The 18,205-nt window shown below is 43.4% G+C and overlaps 3 protein-coding genes across 5 annotated transcripts; all 3 read left to right on the forward strand.

The window, feature by feature from the left end:
• The first annotated feature begins 124 nt into the window (after window positions 1–124).
• LOC119196203 (dynein axonemal intermediate chain 4-like) lies at window positions 125–5,475 on the forward strand. The gene is made up of 17 exons (XM_062563001.1): window positions 125–209; window positions 478–559; window positions 722–885; window positions 963–1,069; window positions 1,349–1,499; window positions 1,612–1,751; window positions 1,857–2,013; window positions 2,044–2,294; window positions 2,433–2,590; window positions 2,934–3,014; window positions 3,104–3,255; window positions 3,350–3,510; window positions 3,692–3,792; window positions 3,980–4,078; window positions 4,401–4,627; window positions 4,768–4,921; window positions 5,176–5,475. The coding sequence occupies exons 1-17, from the start codon at window positions 181–183 to the stop codon at window positions 5,224–5,226; spliced, it is 2,265 nt and encodes a 754-aa protein (XP_062418985.1). The 5' UTR covers window positions 125–180; the 3' UTR covers window positions 5,227–5,475.
• A 3,104-nt stretch (window positions 5,476–8,579) lies between these two features.
• snx22 (sorting nexin 22) lies at window positions 8,580–12,520 on the forward strand. The gene is made up of 7 exons (XM_037451650.2): window positions 8,580–9,008; window positions 10,520–10,603; window positions 10,814–10,918; window positions 11,226–11,320; window positions 11,631–11,663; window positions 11,830–11,897; window positions 11,986–12,520. The coding sequence occupies exons 1-7, from the start codon at window positions 8,946–8,948 to the stop codon at window positions 12,081–12,083; spliced, it is 546 nt and encodes a 181-aa protein (XP_037307547.1). The 5' UTR covers window positions 8,580–8,945; the 3' UTR covers window positions 12,084–12,520.
• A 503-nt stretch (window positions 12,521–13,023) lies between these two features.
• Window positions 13,024–18,118, forward strand: adpgk (ADP-dependent glucokinase). Of its 3 annotated transcripts, none has more exons than XM_037451525.2 (8): window positions 13,024–13,146; window positions 14,180–14,414; window positions 14,861–15,086; window positions 15,212–15,274; window positions 15,492–15,612; window positions 15,709–15,905; window positions 16,073–16,171; window positions 16,278–18,118. In XM_037451525.2, the coding sequence occupies exons 2-8, from the start codon at window positions 14,197–14,199 to the stop codon at window positions 16,839–16,841; spliced, it is 1,488 nt and encodes a 495-aa protein (XP_037307422.2). In that variant the 5' UTR covers window positions 13,024–13,146; window positions 14,180–14,196; the 3' UTR covers window positions 16,842–18,118. The 3 variants fall into 3 exon arrangements, with proteins under 3 accessions (XP_037307422.2, XP_037307423.2, XP_062418901.1); XM_037451526.2 differs by having other exon boundaries at window positions 13,034–13,146; window positions 14,183–14,414; XM_062562917.1 differs by having other exon boundaries at window positions 13,034–13,146; window positions 14,183–14,414; window positions 16,281–18,118.
• The last annotated feature ends 87 nt before the right edge of the window (window positions 18,119–18,205 follow it).

Raw genomic sequence — 18,205 nt, forward strand, 5'->3', positions numbered from 1 at the left:
TCACATTAGTTTTAGTAAGAACTGCGCCACAGTACCATTATAATTTCCAACCTGGAATGAAGCCAACTTCAACGTTCCTCTCAACTGACAGCGCGCGACGCTCGCGCTCGCGCGCTGTCAGTTGAGAGGAACGTTGAAGTTGGCTGTTGAGAGGAACTCAACTGACACTCACACTGTGGAATGAAGAAAAGTAGTCAGATGTTGACCCCGTAAGTTCTCTGTTTTACACATTAGCATTATTAGCATAGTTAAAGCTCCGGAGAAACACATATGTTAACGTTAGCTAGCTTATTTTAGCTAACGTCAGTGGTGTTAGCTTATGCTAGTAGCCAGCCGTCGCTTATCTGTCAACTTTATGCTAGCGTTAACGTTAGATGTTCTCGATTCTTTCAGTCGCAGGTCTTGAGGCAGGATACGTACCACCTTTCTATAGACTCTTTTTCTTTTAATACACCGGTCTATCTTCTCACGAAACAGGAAAGGGTCCTTCTCCGTTGGAGGCAGCAACAGGAGGAACTCGGAGCGGAGCACCAATCATGTTCCCAGAAAAGCAGTCCGGGTATCTGTTTAATTGCTAATTTACGTTAAGCGAGCTTATTATTAAACGTCCCTTTTCGTATTCGTGTTGTAGTTTGAGATGTTCCTTTCCTTTCCTCAAATAACAAATAACTTGTGTAAAAGTATCAAAAACTGATGCTTGGTCTGTTTTCCACCTGTGCAGGTGTTAGACAACGACGGCAAGGACGTCACCCCTCTGCCTCTGTACCACGCAGAGCGAGAAGACCTGCCGTCCAGAGCAAGGAGACCCTTTCTGGACGATCTATTTAACAGGCAAGGATCAGAATACCGGATATCCGCGTCATGCTTCAATGTGCTCTCCCGCAGGTAGGTGGAACTTATGTTCATGCTCAAATGGCAAAATCCAGGTTTTAGTTGACTATAAGGAAAAAGATTCTTTCCAGCTCATTTGCAGACAGCTGCCGAATATCTACCCCACGATCACTGACTAAAGACAAGGAGGATACGGTTCCAAAATTGGACATACCACCACAACGTTTCACTATAAGCGGTTAGTTTCTTCAAATGTATATATACTAATGTTTATTATTGATATTATTGATTCTTTCTGGTGATTATCGTGTCCTTGATTGCTTTCAACTGGTCTTTCAAATGTATAGTACTGTAATAAATTGTTAATACAGTTTTACCTTTTTATATTTTTATACTGTATGCAATAAAATATGAACATTGCAATAAATTAAATTAAATTGACAGCACCTTACGATCAAATGAGTTTTTAAGCAGACGGTATTTTATAGATCTGTATTCATTATTGTCTTTTATGCAGCTCAAAAGACGGACAATGTGAAACAACATATCACAGAAGAGATGCTGGATAAGGACGTAACCATCTGCCTCACTGAGAGCGATACCATTTCACTGCTGGACATGGGCAACACTTTTATGTCAGAGGATGCTGATGATGCACAAGCACTGAAGTGAGTGCTTGTTGTTTTTCTTGGATTTTAGTTTGTGTGTGTGCAACATTTCCCAAACAGCACTCTTCCCTTATTGTATCAAGCTGTTGACGTGTTAAACTTATTCTTACAGGGAGAGAAATGTTGAATATGCTGAGCTTTGTAAGAACAGATTGGGCAACGATAAGTATGTCGGACGGGCAATGCAGACTTTCAATAGAGCATTGAAAAACAAGGCGACCCAGACTGACGAGATTGCTGCGATGGATAAAGGTTAGCTCTGATTATCCTTCAAATCCATCGAGTTTTCAGACCGATGTAGCTGATTTAGCTTCTCGGTACACACTTACACTAACAGTTATTCTCTCATTTCAACAGGGACGTTTGCTTCGGTTTGGGACATACATGACTGTAACCAAAATAAACTCCCTGAAAGTAGTGAGGAGGTCGACCATCCAGATACCACCACGAACACCAGCCGAGAAAAGAGAGGACAACATAGCAGCAACAGCAGCACAGGCGGCACGGATAAGAAGAACACAGAATATGTTCATATTTAACCCAGCAAGGGCTCGGGACTAGCTTTGCAATTACTTACATGTATCACTTTGTCATATTTCATTTCCTCAGGCAGCGCCACTAGCTCACAGTTAGAAATGGTAACGTATGCGGACAGTGTTGATGCGGATTCCGACCTGCAGTCTATCCTGTATTCCAAGTCATTTCAACACAGCTTGTTAGTGATGGAGAGGAGCATCGTGGCAAACATATTGCAAACCAATCTGGCTGCTTATAGACAGCTGCCCACAGTGGAAGGTAAACCCGGGTTATCACTGCTTTCTCACAGTTGCTGTTGGAGGGGCACCAGCATGTTGACTTTTGCTCTGGACCATTTCTGTTTTAACTGCATTGAGGAATTTAGTCGGTTCTAAAATGTTGTTGTATTTGAATAAGAATCATTTACAGAGCCTGACAGCACAGGGAAGCCTGTGACCGAGGAACAGAGCGAGGAGGGCTCTTCATCTCCAACTCTGGAACATATATTGACTTTCAGCTGCGAGCTCACCAGAGGATGCGACATTACCAGCATGGTCTGGAACAAGAGCAACCCGGTACCAAAAGGCCTAAAACAAACCAAACACACAAGCCAGTCCCTTTTGTATAAGAGCAGAACAAATTCTTCCCACCGGTGTCATTGTCATTTTGTGTTTGTTGTTTTGTCTCTCAGTGTCTTAAACTGAATGCAGTTTGCATCATACTGTGCCTAGCCAGTGATGCATTTTATGGAAAGATTGAAGGCAAAATAATGATTACCAAAATAGCAGAATTTCAGAATCCCTTGGGAGCATATCATATTATTGCTATTGCTACTATTGTCTTTTTTTACATTTTAAAAAAATGAATTGTTGCAAAATGTCTCGCACTCCACTTAAACCTGTTTGCACTCCCTGTAAGGATATCCTGGCAGTGAGCTACTGGGACTCAAGAAACTGGAAACCAAGTCTGATCTGCTGCTGGTGCCTCCAGAACCCCACGGTAAACAGTATCTGTGTATTTTTACATGTATTCAGCGCCCCATCTCATATTTCTGCAGTTAAGTGGCATTAAACGTGTCGCCTGTGCAGTGGCCGGAGCGTGTCTTCCACTGTGACAGTCGTGTCACATCCATGGAGTTCTCAGCCAGCAGTCCCGCCCGGCTGGCCGTCGGGATGCACAATGGCACTATCGCCATCTACGATGTCAGTCAGTGCAACGTCACGTGTATCACCGACAGCAGGTGAGGACCACGCGTCCGCTCGGAGGGCACAGAGAAAAGAGCAAAAAAAAGAAATTCCTTACTATAAGCTTTGCTAATATTTCTGTTTCCGTAGCAACTGTTTGAGAAAGCCCATACATCCAGTGTGGCAGGTCAACTGGCTCAGACACATGATGACATCCTCGGGGGAGAACAAGGACGAAGTCCTGGTCTCTTTGTCGGCAGATGGCAGGATTTCCTCGTGGTTCGATTGCAGCAGCGGCCTGGACTGCTTAGGTACTGCTGAAATCATGTGATCAAAACACATCCAACACATTTTACATTTACATTGTTGGTTTGGGATTTTTTTTTTACCATTTGTGAGAATCATCTTATGTAAATGATATGCACCTATTTATTGGTGCTCTCGCACATAATCAGGATAATCTTTCTCTAAAAAAAACCTGCATGTTCTCAGACTTGATAAAGGTAAAGAAGAAGGATGCAGGACTGAAGAAGACACAACAGATTGTACCAGGCGCGGTGACTCCTGGTCTTTGTGTTGACTTCCATCCAAAAGTAAGTGGTTGACAGAAATCAAATAGTCCCAGTTTGCTTTGGTCCTCAGACCAAAGGCGTGTTTATGTGGATTTTCTTTTTTAAATCACTGGACTTCCTCCGTACTGACAGACGATTTAGTATTAACGTTTAGTTTTTTCCTGTTGTGTTAGTTTCTCTAAATATTTCTCCTGGCTTTTTCCTGCAGGAATCCAATATCTTTGTGGTTGGCACCTGGGGGGGGCTCATCCACAGGGGCTGCATCTCCAACAATCGCTATTTTCTGGACACTTATCAACACCACATTGTAAGTCAATCTTGAGTCAATGCTATTTGAAATGAGTAAAGGCACTCACATTCAATGACAGAATAAATATTCCAAAGCTTGTTCATCATTATGTGTTCAACACCAAAGACAGCAGGAGTAGAAGAATAGGCCTTTAACTTTGGGATTTCTGGTCTCACGGGTGATGCTTTGACTTCAAACAAACCCACGGCCAAAACTTGCAAAAACTCAAATAGTCTACATCAAATACATCAATTTAGCAAAGAATATCATGTAATAACAGTAACCTCTGTGTTTTTTTTCTTCATCGCGTCCCCTCCATGTCACACCTTCTCTCTCTCAGTGCGCCGTGAACCGCATCGAATGGTCCCCATTTACTCCTGATGTGTTCCTGAGCTGCTCCTCCGACTGGACCATCCAGCTGTGGAGGAAGGACCTTTTCACCCCCGTGATGAGCTTCGCGTCCACCCAGAAGGCCGTGGACGCGATCAAGTGGTCCCCAAACTGCTCCACCATATTCGCAGCACACAATGAGGAGCGGGTGGAGATCTGGGACCTGAATTCAAACATGTGAGTCAGTCTGACAGAGACAGGGGGGGGGGGGGTATTTCTAGAGCCTGTAAACTTTCATTTGATGCCTAAATCTGAATTGAAACATGAGCCATAAAAAAAAAAAAAAAACAACACTGAAGTCAAACCCCTCCTTTCAGCATGCACCCATTGATTGTTCACTACACTGAAGCTGGTGTGAAAGTGAAGTCCCTGCTGTTTACCCGAGGGACAGACATTGTCCTGATTGGGGAGAGCGTTGGGCAAGTGACCGTCTACCGGATGAAGAACCTCAGTGTGGGAGAAGACGAGCAGGTAAAGCCCAGATGACCCGTGTTATTTTCTGCATGTGTTCTTGTATTGAGAAGAGTTTTCGGAGCACACAAGCTCCTTCTTCCACCAGTGTTTTAAGGCAGCATTTTAAGGTTTCGCGCTAAATGTCAAAGCAGCCTTTATAGATCTGCTCTGTTTCCACGACTGGCTGGATTTTAGGAAACATGCGAGCGAGAGGAAGCACACAGAGAAACGAGTCGCGATGGTCAAACTGTCTCTGTTGCTTTTTTCTTCAGGTGAAAAGTTTGGAAGACATCGTTAATGCTGCAGTTTTAAAGGAGCTTTAGAAGCTGCAACTTGGGAAGTGTGGAAGACTTTTAATCCATCTTCGATTACTCGTAACACTTCCAAGGCATTTTGTTCAAATTTATGTTTGTGTTATCTTCATTTTGGAACTTTAGTTATTGAAAATGTATGTTATAAAGGTATTCTTTAAAAATTGTATTCAATGAATTGTATTCAATGTTTTGTATGCCAAAAAACATGATATAAAACAAGGGATAAAATATTATCCCAGAAAGATTACTACAATAAAGGTTTGAGCATTTTAATTTTACTCACATTTTTAAGAGATTAAACTTAATACTTTATTTAAATTTATTTAAAAATATTTGGTTATGTAAATAGTTCAGTCAAGAAGGTCTTATTTGTGGCGATGCAGTGCTTTTCACCTTTTTAATAAAAGGTATATTTGGTTTAAACAATAATCAAGTATTAGGGAGACCTCTGGTGGCAGATCACATTCATGGAGGTTTAAACAAAAGATTCAAACTGAAAGGCATTAATTCATTCAGAGAGTTATGGGCAGCATTCACTTCTCTTTTCAAAGCATAAAATACATGATCATTGATATTAACTTTACTCAGAGAAACTTTTATTTTAACCCAATCCCACAGCAAACAGTACTGTGAAGGACAAGAGTACGCCTTGGATAAAAGCTACATGATATGTAATGTAACATGTAATGTACACATAAAGCTTTTGAAGAATAGGGATTTTATTCACTCAAAATATTTACAAATGTTTAGGAAATAAAATCAAGCAAAGTGACAACTCAGAATATCTAAAATAACACAACACAAATGCTTTAGGTCTAGGTTTTCTACTTTAAAACAACACATGAGCCATCACCTTACTGCATGTAAACAGTCCAATTATCCAATCACTCTGCTTCAGGACCTGTGATCAGCTGCTCAGTCTTTAGTCAGAAGGATCGGCTGCAAACTATGACAATAAATCCAACGCTTTTATGTAGGTGACTGTTTGATTCCGTGCACTCAAACTAATATAAAGTCCTTCAAACAAGTGTCTCTTATTTAAATGCTGTGATTTCCCGTTGTCTATGATGACCTGGTGTTGTTGTAGCTGACCCGCGTGTGGAGGATCTGCTGAATTCCGGCCTGCAGCGGCGATCACAGGAGTCACAGTGTGTCCGCGGCGCGGGAATGCGTCGACTAACGCGGTTATTCTGGATGACAGTGCTTTCCTTCATTCACGGGGCACTAATTGCATCACGCTCCCCAACCAGCTGGTATGTCTGTGAGCGAATGAACTCCAGTGTGGGAAGCTGTCCAGACTCACCTTAACTGGAGTTTCAGAAGAGGGAATTTTAAATGACAAAAGATTTCAGCTTTCGAATGATCTGATTCAAACAAAAAATGCCCCTGGCTCACAAAATCAAATCGCAATTCAAACGTTGTGATCGACCAAAAGGGATTTGTGTTGTCACTGATCAAACTACAGATGGCTCAGTTATGTTCTCAGGTCTCCCAGCATGGCCTGTGTGTCATCCCTGGATTCAAAGCTGCTAACTGGAATCAAGGCATCGCTTTATTTTATTGTCTTTTTTTCCTGCAGCGACTCTCGTTCCATCTGCTGCAAGAGAACGATCCAAATCAATACAAAAAAGGAGATGGAAAAGGATTTTCCTTTCTGCGTCACGGCAACAGGAACGAGACCAAGTTCCTCTTCGTTGACGCGTATCTGCTGACAGACACTTCAGACACGGCGAGTATTCACATGAGTAGTGAAACACCACGATGGCAAAATCCTGGTTGTATTTTTAAACCCGTGCTGTGATCTGCGACAATGAAGGTCATGTATCCTCACACGAAGCTGCTTAAGTCAGCTGAAGAGCAGCTAGGGGGAGGGGGGCGGGGGGGGGGGGGGGTGAACCTTGTGAGGACGAGTCACAGACCACATCATGTGATTCTGGTTGAAGTCCACATGTGGAAAATCGTCTTTGTCCGTTTGAAGACGGGGGGCAAAAGGCACATGTTTTTAATGATATAATTATATATATAAAGCATCCTCTTAACACGCGGCGGTCTTTAAAAGGATGTGAGTAGTTCCGTGCTATGTGGTCGGAGTCAAACATCCCTTTTTTACATACGATGGATTGTTTTTGTTTTACTTTTGTGTTTCAAGATCTGCGGGAAGTGAACAGGGATCTGAAAGCGGCTGGTTTTTAAATCCAGTGGCCTTTAGTTTATTCATATTTTCCCTTCACAGTTCACCCACCTCGAAAGGGCTGTTATGAACAGAATAAGATGATGAAGTTGAGGACAAGAAATCTTAATTCAAGGTCCACCACTAAATACCAATATTAAACTTTTATCTGCTGTTTAATAGCACTAAAATTGTACTTATGACACTTATAACAAGTTGTAAATCTGCTTACTTGATGAAACTGGTCACCAGTGGCTGCCCGCATCCAGTTCAAAACATTGGTTCTCACATACCATGAATGGATGGGGTCCAGTCTCCATGCAGGACATGGTGAACCCCTCCATCCCAACCCACTCACTCCACTCTGCATCAAGCTGCTTGTTCCTCCCTCTCTGAGAGAAAAGCACTCGGTCAGATGGAGACTCTTTGCTGTCCTGCTCCCAGATGGTGGAACGAGCTCCCTGATGACATCAGGACCACAGAGAGCCTCTACATCTTCAAACTGAAGACACACCTCTTCAGACTCTACCTCAACTAAAAACACTAACAAACTGTAGCACTTAAATTGTACTTATAATGGCTCTTATCTATAAAATGTTGTGAAACCGCTTATTTGACGAAAATTGTTTCCTGTTCTTCTGAGTTTGTTTCCTTATGGTTGAAATGCACTTATTGTAAGTCGCTTTAGATAAAAGCGTCAGCTAAATGACATGTAATGTAATACTTGACTTAGTCATTTCTATTTTTGTGAGGTGGACAGTTTGAGGTCATGTGCATTTCTTTTTGTTTGTGCAGCCGTTCTTTCCTGCAGGAACCGTCTTAAAGATAAGGATTGTTTTCCTGACCTGAAATCAGTTGCTTCCTCTCCATAAATGTGCTTCAAGAACTCCAACGTGACGGCGTGTCCAAGATCAGAGTTTAAATTTGTCTTTATTCTTTCATCCAAGATGGTGTTTTCCAATGCTGATGTTCATGTTCATTTTCTGTTTTTTGTCAAAACATATTCTGAAACGGACCTAGTTACCTTACAGATGCAGTTATTGACATTCTGTTTGAATGAAAGTAGAATATCCAAATATTTTTTATGAAGTGTAGAGTTGTCAGGGTGTCAGTTCTAATTACTTTATATAAGTATAAGTATTTCCATTTCCCATTTTTATCTTTATCAGAATATGTTGTTTTCCTAATCTGGATCAGCAAAGTTGTAGAGTAAAAAGTTAAATAGTTAAATTGTGAAAGTTTTAAAGTGGCAGAAAATGAAATCCTTAACTAATGGACGTCGTGTTGTTTACGTGTCCGTTTACTCCTAAATGTTGGACTGCACCTTTAACGCCTGTGTGGCGGTGTCCCTCCAATTAGAGTGAAGGTGGAGCTCAGGAAGAGCGACCTGCACCCGACGCGCCGCCCGGACCGGATCTTCTCTGTGTGTGTGTGTGTGTGTGTGTGTTCACTCCCCGGAGAGAGGAGAAGTCCACGCGCGCGACGCTGCCCTCCGGCTGCAGGAAAGTGACCCCAGACCGCGGACCCGGGTCCGCTGGAGTCCGAGGAAGGCTTCCCGATGATTGAGGTATCGATACCTTCGATGGAGAAGGAAGTGGACGAGTCCGGGAAGTCCCGCAAGGTGAGGGCAGGCTTCGGCTCTCGGCTTCTCGTGCGCGGTTCTCCTCTCGGCGGCGTTCAACCGCGTGCACGCGCTCCTGCTCGGTTTGCTGCGCGGTGCCAGGCGGCCTCGTGCGTAGTTTAGGAGGTCAGGTGAGCCTCAGGTAGAAAAGGGGGAAGTGACCCACGTGACCTCATGTTGAAGAGTGGGAGGTGAGCCTCATGTTGAAGAGTGGGAGGTGAGCCTCAGGTAGAAGAAGGGGAGGTGAGCCATGTGACCTCATGTGGAAGAGAGGGAGGTGAGCCTCAAGTAGAAGAAGGGAGGTGAGTCATGTGACCTCAGGTAGAAGAAGAGGAGGTGAGCCTCAGGCAGAAAAAGAGGAGGTGAACCTCAGGTAGAAGAAGGGGAGGTGAGCCATGTGACCTCATGTGGAAGAGAGGGAGGTGAGCCTCAGGTAGAAGAAGGGAGGTGAGTCATGTGACCTCAGGTAGAAGAAGAGGAGGTGAGCCTCAGGCAGAAAAAGAGGAGGTGAACCTCAGGTAGAAGAAGGGGAGGTGAGCCATGTGACCTCATGTGGAAGAGAGGGAGGGTAGAATAAGGGGAGGTACATATATTCAGCGGTTTTGTATAATTGATGCATTAACCTCAACACCGCTGTTATGATGGATTTGGTCGTAGCAGTTTTGTTTAACAGTTCCTACTTTCTCATTATGTTATTTGTGTTCTCATTAAGGCCTCAGTTTCTATTTGAATAACTCTTACCACAGGTTTCCAGAGAACAGTGACATCATTATGAATGATAATATATTGCATTCACACCTACATTTTAAACAAATAAAACTATTATGATGGCTTTCTGCTGTGTGCTCACCTGAGCTCCTGGAACACGAAACCTTTGACTCCTGTTACTTTCTATTGACCTTTTCTGATAAAGTAAGCGAGACAACCACACACACACACACACACAAACTTGAAGTAAATCCTACATGTTGTGGCAAAAGTGAATAAAGCCCAGGACACCGTAGAGTAATAAATGTTTGAATAGAGTCACATTAGGAATCAGAAATGATCATATAAACAGACATGAGGAAAGCTACCATGTATCTTAATGCTCGTTTGGCTAAACTCATTTATTTAGAATAAAAATGAAGTTCTACACCTCCTCCTGCTGGAGAAATGATGTCATAGTATTATGATGCCAACTTCAGAGGAATTAACGTTATTTTAATTATTTTAAAACGTTAATTAATAATATTTTAAGATCTATTTGAGTCCTCAATTTTAAATCCTGAAATCAAATGTTTTCACACCAAATTTGTAACATCTGTAACAAATGTTTGTTGAAGTTGCATCATGTGTGGCATTTATTCAATTTATATTTAACAAGGAGAGCGTCATTGAGATTAACGTGTGTTAATCCCTCAATATAAATCATATATATATATTATTAAAATTATTTTTTTAAATAATTTTAAATAACCCTCTGGCCAACAATAACTTTGATGAATCCTGCCTCTGCTTTCTGTTTGCAGCTCTTCAGGGTGGAAGTCTTGTTTAACGGGAGGAAACATTTTGTGCTCCGGAGAAGCAGCGAATTCCAGACTTTGCACCGAAAAGTAAGCTGCTTTAAAGCCACAATGGATCCGCCCTTATTGTCCCTTCCCTGTACGCAGGGAGCACTGCATGTTATGCTACGAGACGCTACGGAACAGTTGTAGATGGATGACCATTTGGTTCAGCTTTTATAGAGACTAAAAAGTTAACGGTGTACAAAGTGCTTCTTTGCGAAGATCATTTTAAAGAATATTTTTACGTTGTACCTGCAGCTCAGGAAGATCATCCAGACTCCAGATCTCCCGAGCAAAAGGAACCCTCATCTGAGGACCAAACCTCTGCGGCAGAGGAGCCAGGAGCTGGAGGACTACGTCCAGGTAGCTCGCCCACGCCAGTGCTGCTGCTGCTGCTGCTGCTGCTGCTGCTGAAGTGCCGCTGAGCAGGGCAGCAGCCCCCTCTCCATGCTTCATTTATGCGCCACTTTTCCAGAGAGGGAAGCTAAAGAGAGAAAAGGAGAGGAGATGAAGACATACATTCACAATAAATAATACACAAAAATCAAATAGATGTGTTTCAGGAATAAGAGAAGTAAAAGAAGAAGCGTTGAGACACGGAAGACTATATAAAAAACACATTTTAGCCCCAAAAAACACATTTATCAAGGGTTGTTCTCTGTTTCTTAAGGACATAATTTACCAAAATGAAGACGTGCCGCAGGTGCTGCTGGACTTCCTCCACCTGAAACACTTCCACACAGGGAACAAGGTCAGCAGCATGGAGTAAGTCCTTCACTCTGCTTGCATCTGTTATTGGATCGGGGACAATACGGCTACATAATAAAATCCATACATACACACACAGAGAGACACTTTTCTTCCTGTATTGAGTTTATTATTATTATTAAAGGAAGGACAGTAGTGTGGTTGGTGTGGGATCATTTGTAAAAAAAGGGAAGTTATTCTTAAGTAAATAATACAGTAGCAGCTGTAGTGTTTCTATGCAGTCCTGTACACGTATATATTGACCTTTTTATTTTGAGTGTCTTTCCAACGAAATCAGTAAAAGTTGTGTTTTTTTGTTTTATTTCAGATCACTTGATGATTTGGACGGTAGAGATTACAGGTGAGAGCTCTCCAGTTATTTGTGTACTGTGTATTAGATGAGATGCAGCTAATTATATCATTCTGTCAGTAGAAGCATTAGCGATTGCTGTGTCAAACGTTGTGTATATTTTGAGTGATTTATTTCTTTGTCATGATTTTTTTAAAGTGTCCATTTGTCTCCTCAGTTACCCGTTACAAAATCAGCGAGTGGCGGGATTCTTCTGGGATCCGTACCTCTCGGGCCGCGCGTCGGGTAGGCCGACTCTGCGCCCTCGTGTAGCGGCGAATGTCGCAGTGGGACGACCTTGGTAATGACCTTGAGCCCTCGTCTCGTCCCGCAGGTCTCCCAGATGTCGTCGTGGACGGCGTCCTTCAGGGTCTGTACCCTCGCGACGTCCGGGTCAGCTTCACCGAGGCCGACCCCGGCGCGTCTGTGTAGGACCGAGAAGAGACGGATCGACAAAGCAGCCAAACAGCTGTGCCAGAAAGATGAAAGAAAACAGCCAAAATTAATCCTAGAATTTGGTGTGGATTTTTTTTTTTTTTACTAGAGCAGTGTGGGGCTGTAGAAAATGACTTGAAATCCAGGCAGCAGAAAGTTAGTTTTATTTTGTATTTGAGGTTATATTTTGTCAGTTGATTCAAACGTGTCTATACAGTAGATGTCTCATATATATGTGTTAGTTCATTAAGACTGAATTAAATGTGTATGTATACAGTAAGGGTCAAGTCAAACGTTAAGACTTTGTTTTGTTTTTGGTATTTTTTTAACTTTCAGCATAAACAAATGATTTTGCAGTTATGTACTTTTGTATCATATTGTTTGTATTGAAATTATAATGATCAGACATGATGCCTCTTGTTTCTCTATTTAAACCTTAGCTGTAGTAGCAAACACTTTTCTTCTACATATTTTTAATTTATATTAATTTTTCAGTTTCCTTAGTACCTCATTAACCCACATGAAAGGAATTTTCATTCTCGATAACCTTTTCATGAGAAAGAATACTTTTTACTTCATTTTTTTTTTACTATAAAAATTAAGCCTGTCAAAACTGGGAAATTCTTATATTGTAACCAACCAGAAACTGTTACTGTTACAATGGGGGGATTTTGTTGTCCAGAGGAATCGTCTTTTTCAGTTATTAAGGAAGGTCAACTGGTCATTATCAGGTCTATTGGGGAATCAAGCAGATTAAGTATACTGTCAAATTATTCAGTTTTTAAGAGAAATGGATTCAGTTAAACAAATCTAGAGTTTATGTTATTTTATTTTTATTTATCTATCTTGGTGCTGCGTAAACTCCTGCGCCACACTCCAGTCCAGCTGGTGGCGCTGATGCGCCACTGAGATGGTTTGCCAGCCGCCAATAAACACCAAAGAAGAAGAAGTAGAAGACTCCTTCGGTTTCTCTCACCGATCCACCGGCGGCGCTGAATGCTGTTTGTGTGATTCACCGGGAAACTGGGTTCTGCTCCTCACTAACTGAACTTCCTTATCGGTACGTGTCCGATTTTTTTTAACAATGCAAAGCTGTTATCCAGCTGACGTGTGTCACAGTTACATGAAAATACTTGTACCTGCTATGCTGAGCGACAAGCTAATTGCTACTGTCAGATTAGCTCTGATGAGCTTAGACCTACTGATCCACTCTGCGTGCTGGTGCTAGCATGTTAGCTAACAGATTCTGTTTCTGTTTCTGTGTGTGTGTGTGTGCGTGTGTGTGTGCGTGCGTGCGTGCATGTGTGCGTCCGCGCTTGTGTCCGTGCACGCGCGTGTGCACACGTTGGCAGTAACTGAACCCCTACATTCTGTACCATGAAGTACACACTAGCAGTGGAGCAGCTTAAAGTGCTTTCCAGTGATTCTGTCTTTATATATCAATGTGTATTCATAACTTTAATACAACACCTTGTAAACTAACGACATTGGATGCATCTTTATATGTCTTTATACTGTAATATATCAATAAAATATAGATATTTCCGATATTTTATATGACAGGGAAAATTGATCAAACAATGAGGTCATGGATGAAAAAATAAACTTTTCTTTCTTTTGCTAGAAAGCTTTCTATTTGGCTGAACTAAACATTAGCAATATGTGTTTTTTTATGAAAGCAGCAGTCTTTTGAAATATCTTTTGATAAAACTAATTTGACATTATTATAATGTTTTAACTGTGCAGCTTTGTTTTCTTTGTTTATGAATGTGTATTGATCATACAGATCAATCTCAACTCTCAATTATTCTCATTATCATTAAATAGTTCAGTTGTTTTGTCGATCAATCTTTTAGTCTCTAAAACCTTCAAAACCTGCCTTAACATGAGGGACCAGGTGATCATTAGGGGTAGTCATTAAGTACCTTTTCTTCCAAATGACATTAAATAATACATTTACTACTCTGTAATGCCAAAAAATCAAATGTTTTGATGTTGTTTTTTCTTCATTATCAATCATTTTAATCTTAATCATATGAAAATGTGCAGTTATAGTTCTACAGATTTGTGTTGATTTGTCCGTTTGGCTGCAGCAGTGTGTGGGCTCACCATGTGGAGGAAGGCTTCAGCAGCGGCCCTGCTGGCGTTGGCCGTTGGTTACTTCTACCACGGCAGCCCGGACCTGCCGGAGCACATTCTGCAGTATGTCGGCCTGCCCAGCTTTCGGGCGTCACCGCAGAGTCAAGTCAGCCTGGAGCAGGTGATCTCTGCCGCCTGGGACGCTCTGATCACGCTGCCGACCCGCCAGTGGAGCAAAGTGGCAGTAGGGTGAGTGTCAGAGGGTCGAAGCCCGGGGACGAATCTATTTATCTATGTAAACGTGTGCGTAGGATGACAGCAAGTAGTCAACAACAAGTTTCAATGTTGTGCAGGAGAGGGTGCCATGCACGAGATGCCAAAAGTCCCACTTGCTTACAACATGAGAGAAACGGATACAAACCAAACTGTTCTGTTGTATCCTGTAAATCCATGAAGCTTACTTTTTTGATCAGAATGATTTTTATATTGATTGTGATAGAAGTGGGTTAATAAAGGGTCCTCTGTATATGAATTGAAATCAAACAATACAGAAAAAACCCTCAGACTAGCTTTATTCTAGTCCTTTTTAACCGATGCTAATTCCTCCAATTTGGCCAATTAAGTCTGTTCAGGTTAACATATTAATGGAATGCAAGTTGATATTATTTTTTAATTGAAATGATGACCATTCGCAGGGTGAACGCCTGTGTGGACGTGGTCGTCTCGGGAGTCGGGCTGCTGCAGGCCATGGCGGTGGATCCCGGCGCCGGCCAGGATCACGAAGTGCTGCACTCCAAAGAGGACTTGAAGGAGTCCTTCATCCACTACATGGAGCGGGGGGCGGCTGCCGAGCGCTTCTTCAGCGACCCCGAGGCCTTCGGGAGGATCGCGCGCGCAGCAGCCGAGTTCCCCGGTGCCAAGGCAAGGCTTCGCTCCCCTAACTTCTTCTGGATGTTTTTTTTTATTTTTTTTTATCAAGTCCTCTTTTTCTTTTCCTTTTTAAAAAGTGCTTCCTTCTATTAAACTTTACTTTTGTCTCCTTCCAGCTGTATGTGGGAGGGAATGCTGCTCTCATCGGTCAGAAGCTCGCCAGCTACCCCGATCTAATGGTACAACGTGCTTATACTGCCGTTGTAGTGTCTTATAGTCAAAGAACCCCAATTAAATAATGGTTACCTTTTCCAAATGGTCAGCAAACTCGGTTTCAGATACTTCACTTTGCAAAGATCCATAGAAAATGTGAAAAGCGTGTGTTTGTACTGTGGAAAGTGTTTCATCATCATTCAGGAACCCTGGCCTTTTTAAATGACTCGTTTAATGCTACAGGTGTTGTTATGCGGGCCGGTTGGTCCCAAACTTCACGAGATGCTGGACGAGCAGATCGTCGTCCCCCCAGAGTCTCTGCAGGAGACGGACGAATTTCACCTCATCCTGGAGTACAAAGCAGGTAAAAACCCAAACGGGCCGCGTCCGTGGCACTTCACTCCATTCCGTGGAGATGTGTTACTGCAGCAGCTGCGTTTCGGTTCTGCTCTGCCTTCAGGGGAAAAGTGGGGTTCGACCCAGGCACCTCAAGCCAACCGCTTCATCTTCTCTCACGACGTGTCCAACGGGGCGATGAGCTCACTGGAGACGTTCGTGGCGAGCCTGGACGAGTTTGAGCCGGACCTGGTGGTCCTGTCGGGGCTCCACATGATGGAGGGTCAGGGCAGAGAGCTGTGGGAGGAGCGGCTGAAAGAGGTCAGTGACCCAGAGCTTTCTGGTTTAACTCTACAAAACTGACATTATACTTCATGGGTCACTAGTAAAAAAAAAAAAAAAGTATTTAACTCTCAGCATCGTCTGCGTTCGTTGATGTCAATCTGTGTTACTGCAGCCAAAGGTTTTCACCTGCTTTGTCCCGGCAGGCCGTGTCAGCCATATCCGACATTCGTAAAGACATTCCCATCCACTTGGAGCTGGCCAGCATGACGGACAAAGACTACATGAACAGCATCATGCAAGAGGTACACGTGCGTCGGACGGAGCACTTCACGGCCGAGAGTCTGCTCGAGTCCCACGAATCACAAAATGTGTATTGAATTGAAAATCCTTCCTGTGTCTTCACGTTAGCAGGTCATGCCCATTGTCAGCTCCATCGGGCTGAACGAGCAGGAGCTGCTGTTCCTCTCGCAGGCCGGCGAGGGCCCCCACTCGGAGCTGGCGGCCTGGAAAGGCGTCCCGGACGTGGGCCGGGTCAGCGACATCCTGCTCTGGATCCTGGAGCAGCACGGCCGCAGCGAGCCCTCGTCCGAGGCCGACCTGACTCGCATCCACTTCCACACGCTGGCCTACCACATCCTGGCCACGGTGGACGGGTACTGGGGGAACCAGGCGGCGGCGGTGATGGCGGGGGCGCGGGTGGCCAGCACTCAGGCCTGCGGCCTCCGGTCCGTCGACCCGGGCAAAGTGGAGGTCAAGGCGCCGCTGGAGTTTCACAGCTCGCACGGCGAGCCGCGGGAGAAGCTGACGCTGAACCCCGCGGAGCCCGTGACCGCCTGGCGCCGAGGAAACGTCACCTTCCACCTGACGGTGGTGCTGGTGTGCAAACAGCCTCTCCGGACAGTGGGGCTCGGCGACGCCATCTCCGCGGAGGGACTAGTTTATTCCGAGCGAAAGACCCAGCAGCCCTTTTGAGGGGGTTCTGCTGAATGGGACGCTCCGTTCGCGCGAGGGGAAGTCGGCGGTCGTTGGGTCAGAGTTCTCATTCAGGCCTCCATGAGTCTGTGTCTTCCCTCCCGAAAGCTCCATGCTGAGTTTTAAGAATGTGAATCCGGGGCGATTGGGTTTAGGTCCTGCCCGGCGGCTCCCGTCTCCTCGGGTTCTCCCTCGTCGGGTCCTCCGGCGGACGCAGGAAGCTGAGGCGGGACTTGACCTGTGACCCGGGCGGCGAGGTCGGCCTGACTCTATGCACCTCAAGGCCATCTTCTCCAACTCCAAAGAGTTTCCTTGGCCCTCCTAATTTACTCCAACCATATCTTTATATCTTAAGTATACTGTGCCTTGAGAAAATAAAGTCATTTCAAAGTTAGAATATTTTTCCTATTTCAGAACCACCAAACTTAAAATTAAGCTTTATATTGTAGAATTAAAGTATTTTTGGTGTTCTGTGTTCTCTAAACGCGATGTACCTGTACCTGGGTCTGGACACAGTTTGTGTTTTCTCAGCTTTTTGGCGTATGCACTCCCACTATGAAGATGTTTGTAACCTTGCTTATGATTCCCAGATACAGTGTCCGTAAAATAGCTTTTTGTCAAGGAAGGAAATTCTACATTTATAAATGCAAACCTCGTTTTGGATAAGATCCTCCTTTATGCAGTAAGAGCAGATTAGTATCGGGTTGGGTAATTTAAAGTTAAAAGTCATCGTCATTGCAGTAAGTTAAAGGTCAACAATGATTTGCAAATGCGGCATATGTAACCTTTGTTACTTTACTAGTTTTTTTTCTTCACTGTTGCGTTGAAGTTACTTTTCACTTGTCGCTTTCCCTCACTTATAAACTGTGACTATGTGAAGTAATTGACCAGAATCTCTTAAAAACTCTTAAAAAGCTTCCCGACTCGTACATATGGGTACGTTATGTGTTGGTTTATTTTTTTATTTTTCATTGAGCTTACTTAGAAACACGCTAGATAGACCGTCAGAGCCACTGAGGGCCTGCAATAATTCTTGGAAACATGCAACTAAGCGCTTGGTGGCATTTTGTTGAGCAGAATAAATTCTTTGCACTAGTAGTAAGGTGCAGGTGTGCCTGCAAGGGTGAATGTAACCCTAACTCCAAACCCCCCCCTCCACCTCTTTTTCTTTTTAGCAGCTACAATCTATTCAACTTTACTCATTTGATTGTTTTTTAACATTTGTAACTGATCACCCATTTGATTTGCTTGTGTCATTAAAATATGTTCGGAGGTAAGAGGCTCTATTGTGGTTCTGCAGATTATTTTGCCAATTCTGAAAGAACGTGGTGCTAAATTATTATCAATTTTGTTGGTCAACTTTA

This window comes from Pungitius pungitius, chromosome 6 (assembly GCF_949316345.1).
Source record: "Pungitius pungitius chromosome 6, fPunPun2.1, whole genome shotgun sequence".
NCBI classification, from domain to species: Eukaryota; Metazoa; Chordata; class Actinopteri; order Perciformes; family Gasterosteidae; genus Pungitius; species Pungitius pungitius.

Bases quoted from the DNA above. Each gene is read 5' to 3' on its own strand.
- LOC119196203 (XM_062563001.1), top strand. From the start codon at position 181: ATGAAGAAAAGTAGTCAGATGTTGACCCC. The intron at 210-477 runs GTAAGTTCTCTG...CTCACGAAACAG, and splicing joins AGTAGTCAGATGTTGACCCC to GAAAGGGTCCTTCTCCGTTG. The intron at 4,922-5,175 runs GTAAAGCCCAGA...TTTTTTCTTCAG, and splicing joins GTGTGGGAGAAGACGAGCAG to GTGAAAAGTTTGGAAGACAT.
- adpgk (XM_037451525.2), top strand. From the start codon at position 14,197: ATGTGGAGGAAGGCTTCAGCAGCGGCCCTGCTGGCGTTGGCCGTTGGT. The intron at 15,087-15,211 runs GCAAGGCTTCGC...GTCTCCTTCCAG, and splicing joins CCGAGTTCCCCGGTGCCAAG to CTGTATGTGGGAGGGAATGC. The intron at 15,275-15,491 runs GTACAACGTGCT...TTAATGCTACAG, and splicing joins CCAGCTACCCCGATCTAATG to GTGTTGTTATGCGGGCCGGT.
- snx22 (XM_037451650.2), top strand. From the start codon at position 8,946: ATGATTGAGGTATCGATACCTTCGATGGAGAAGGAAGTGGACGAGTCC. The intron at 10,604-10,813 runs GTAAGCTGCTTT...TTGTACCTGCAG, and splicing joins TCCAGACTTTGCACCGAAAA to CTCAGGAAGATCATCCAGAC. The intron at 11,898-11,985 runs GTAGGCCGACTC...CTCGTCCCGCAG, and splicing joins CCTCTCGGGCCGCGCGTCGG to GTCTCCCAGATGTCGTCGTG.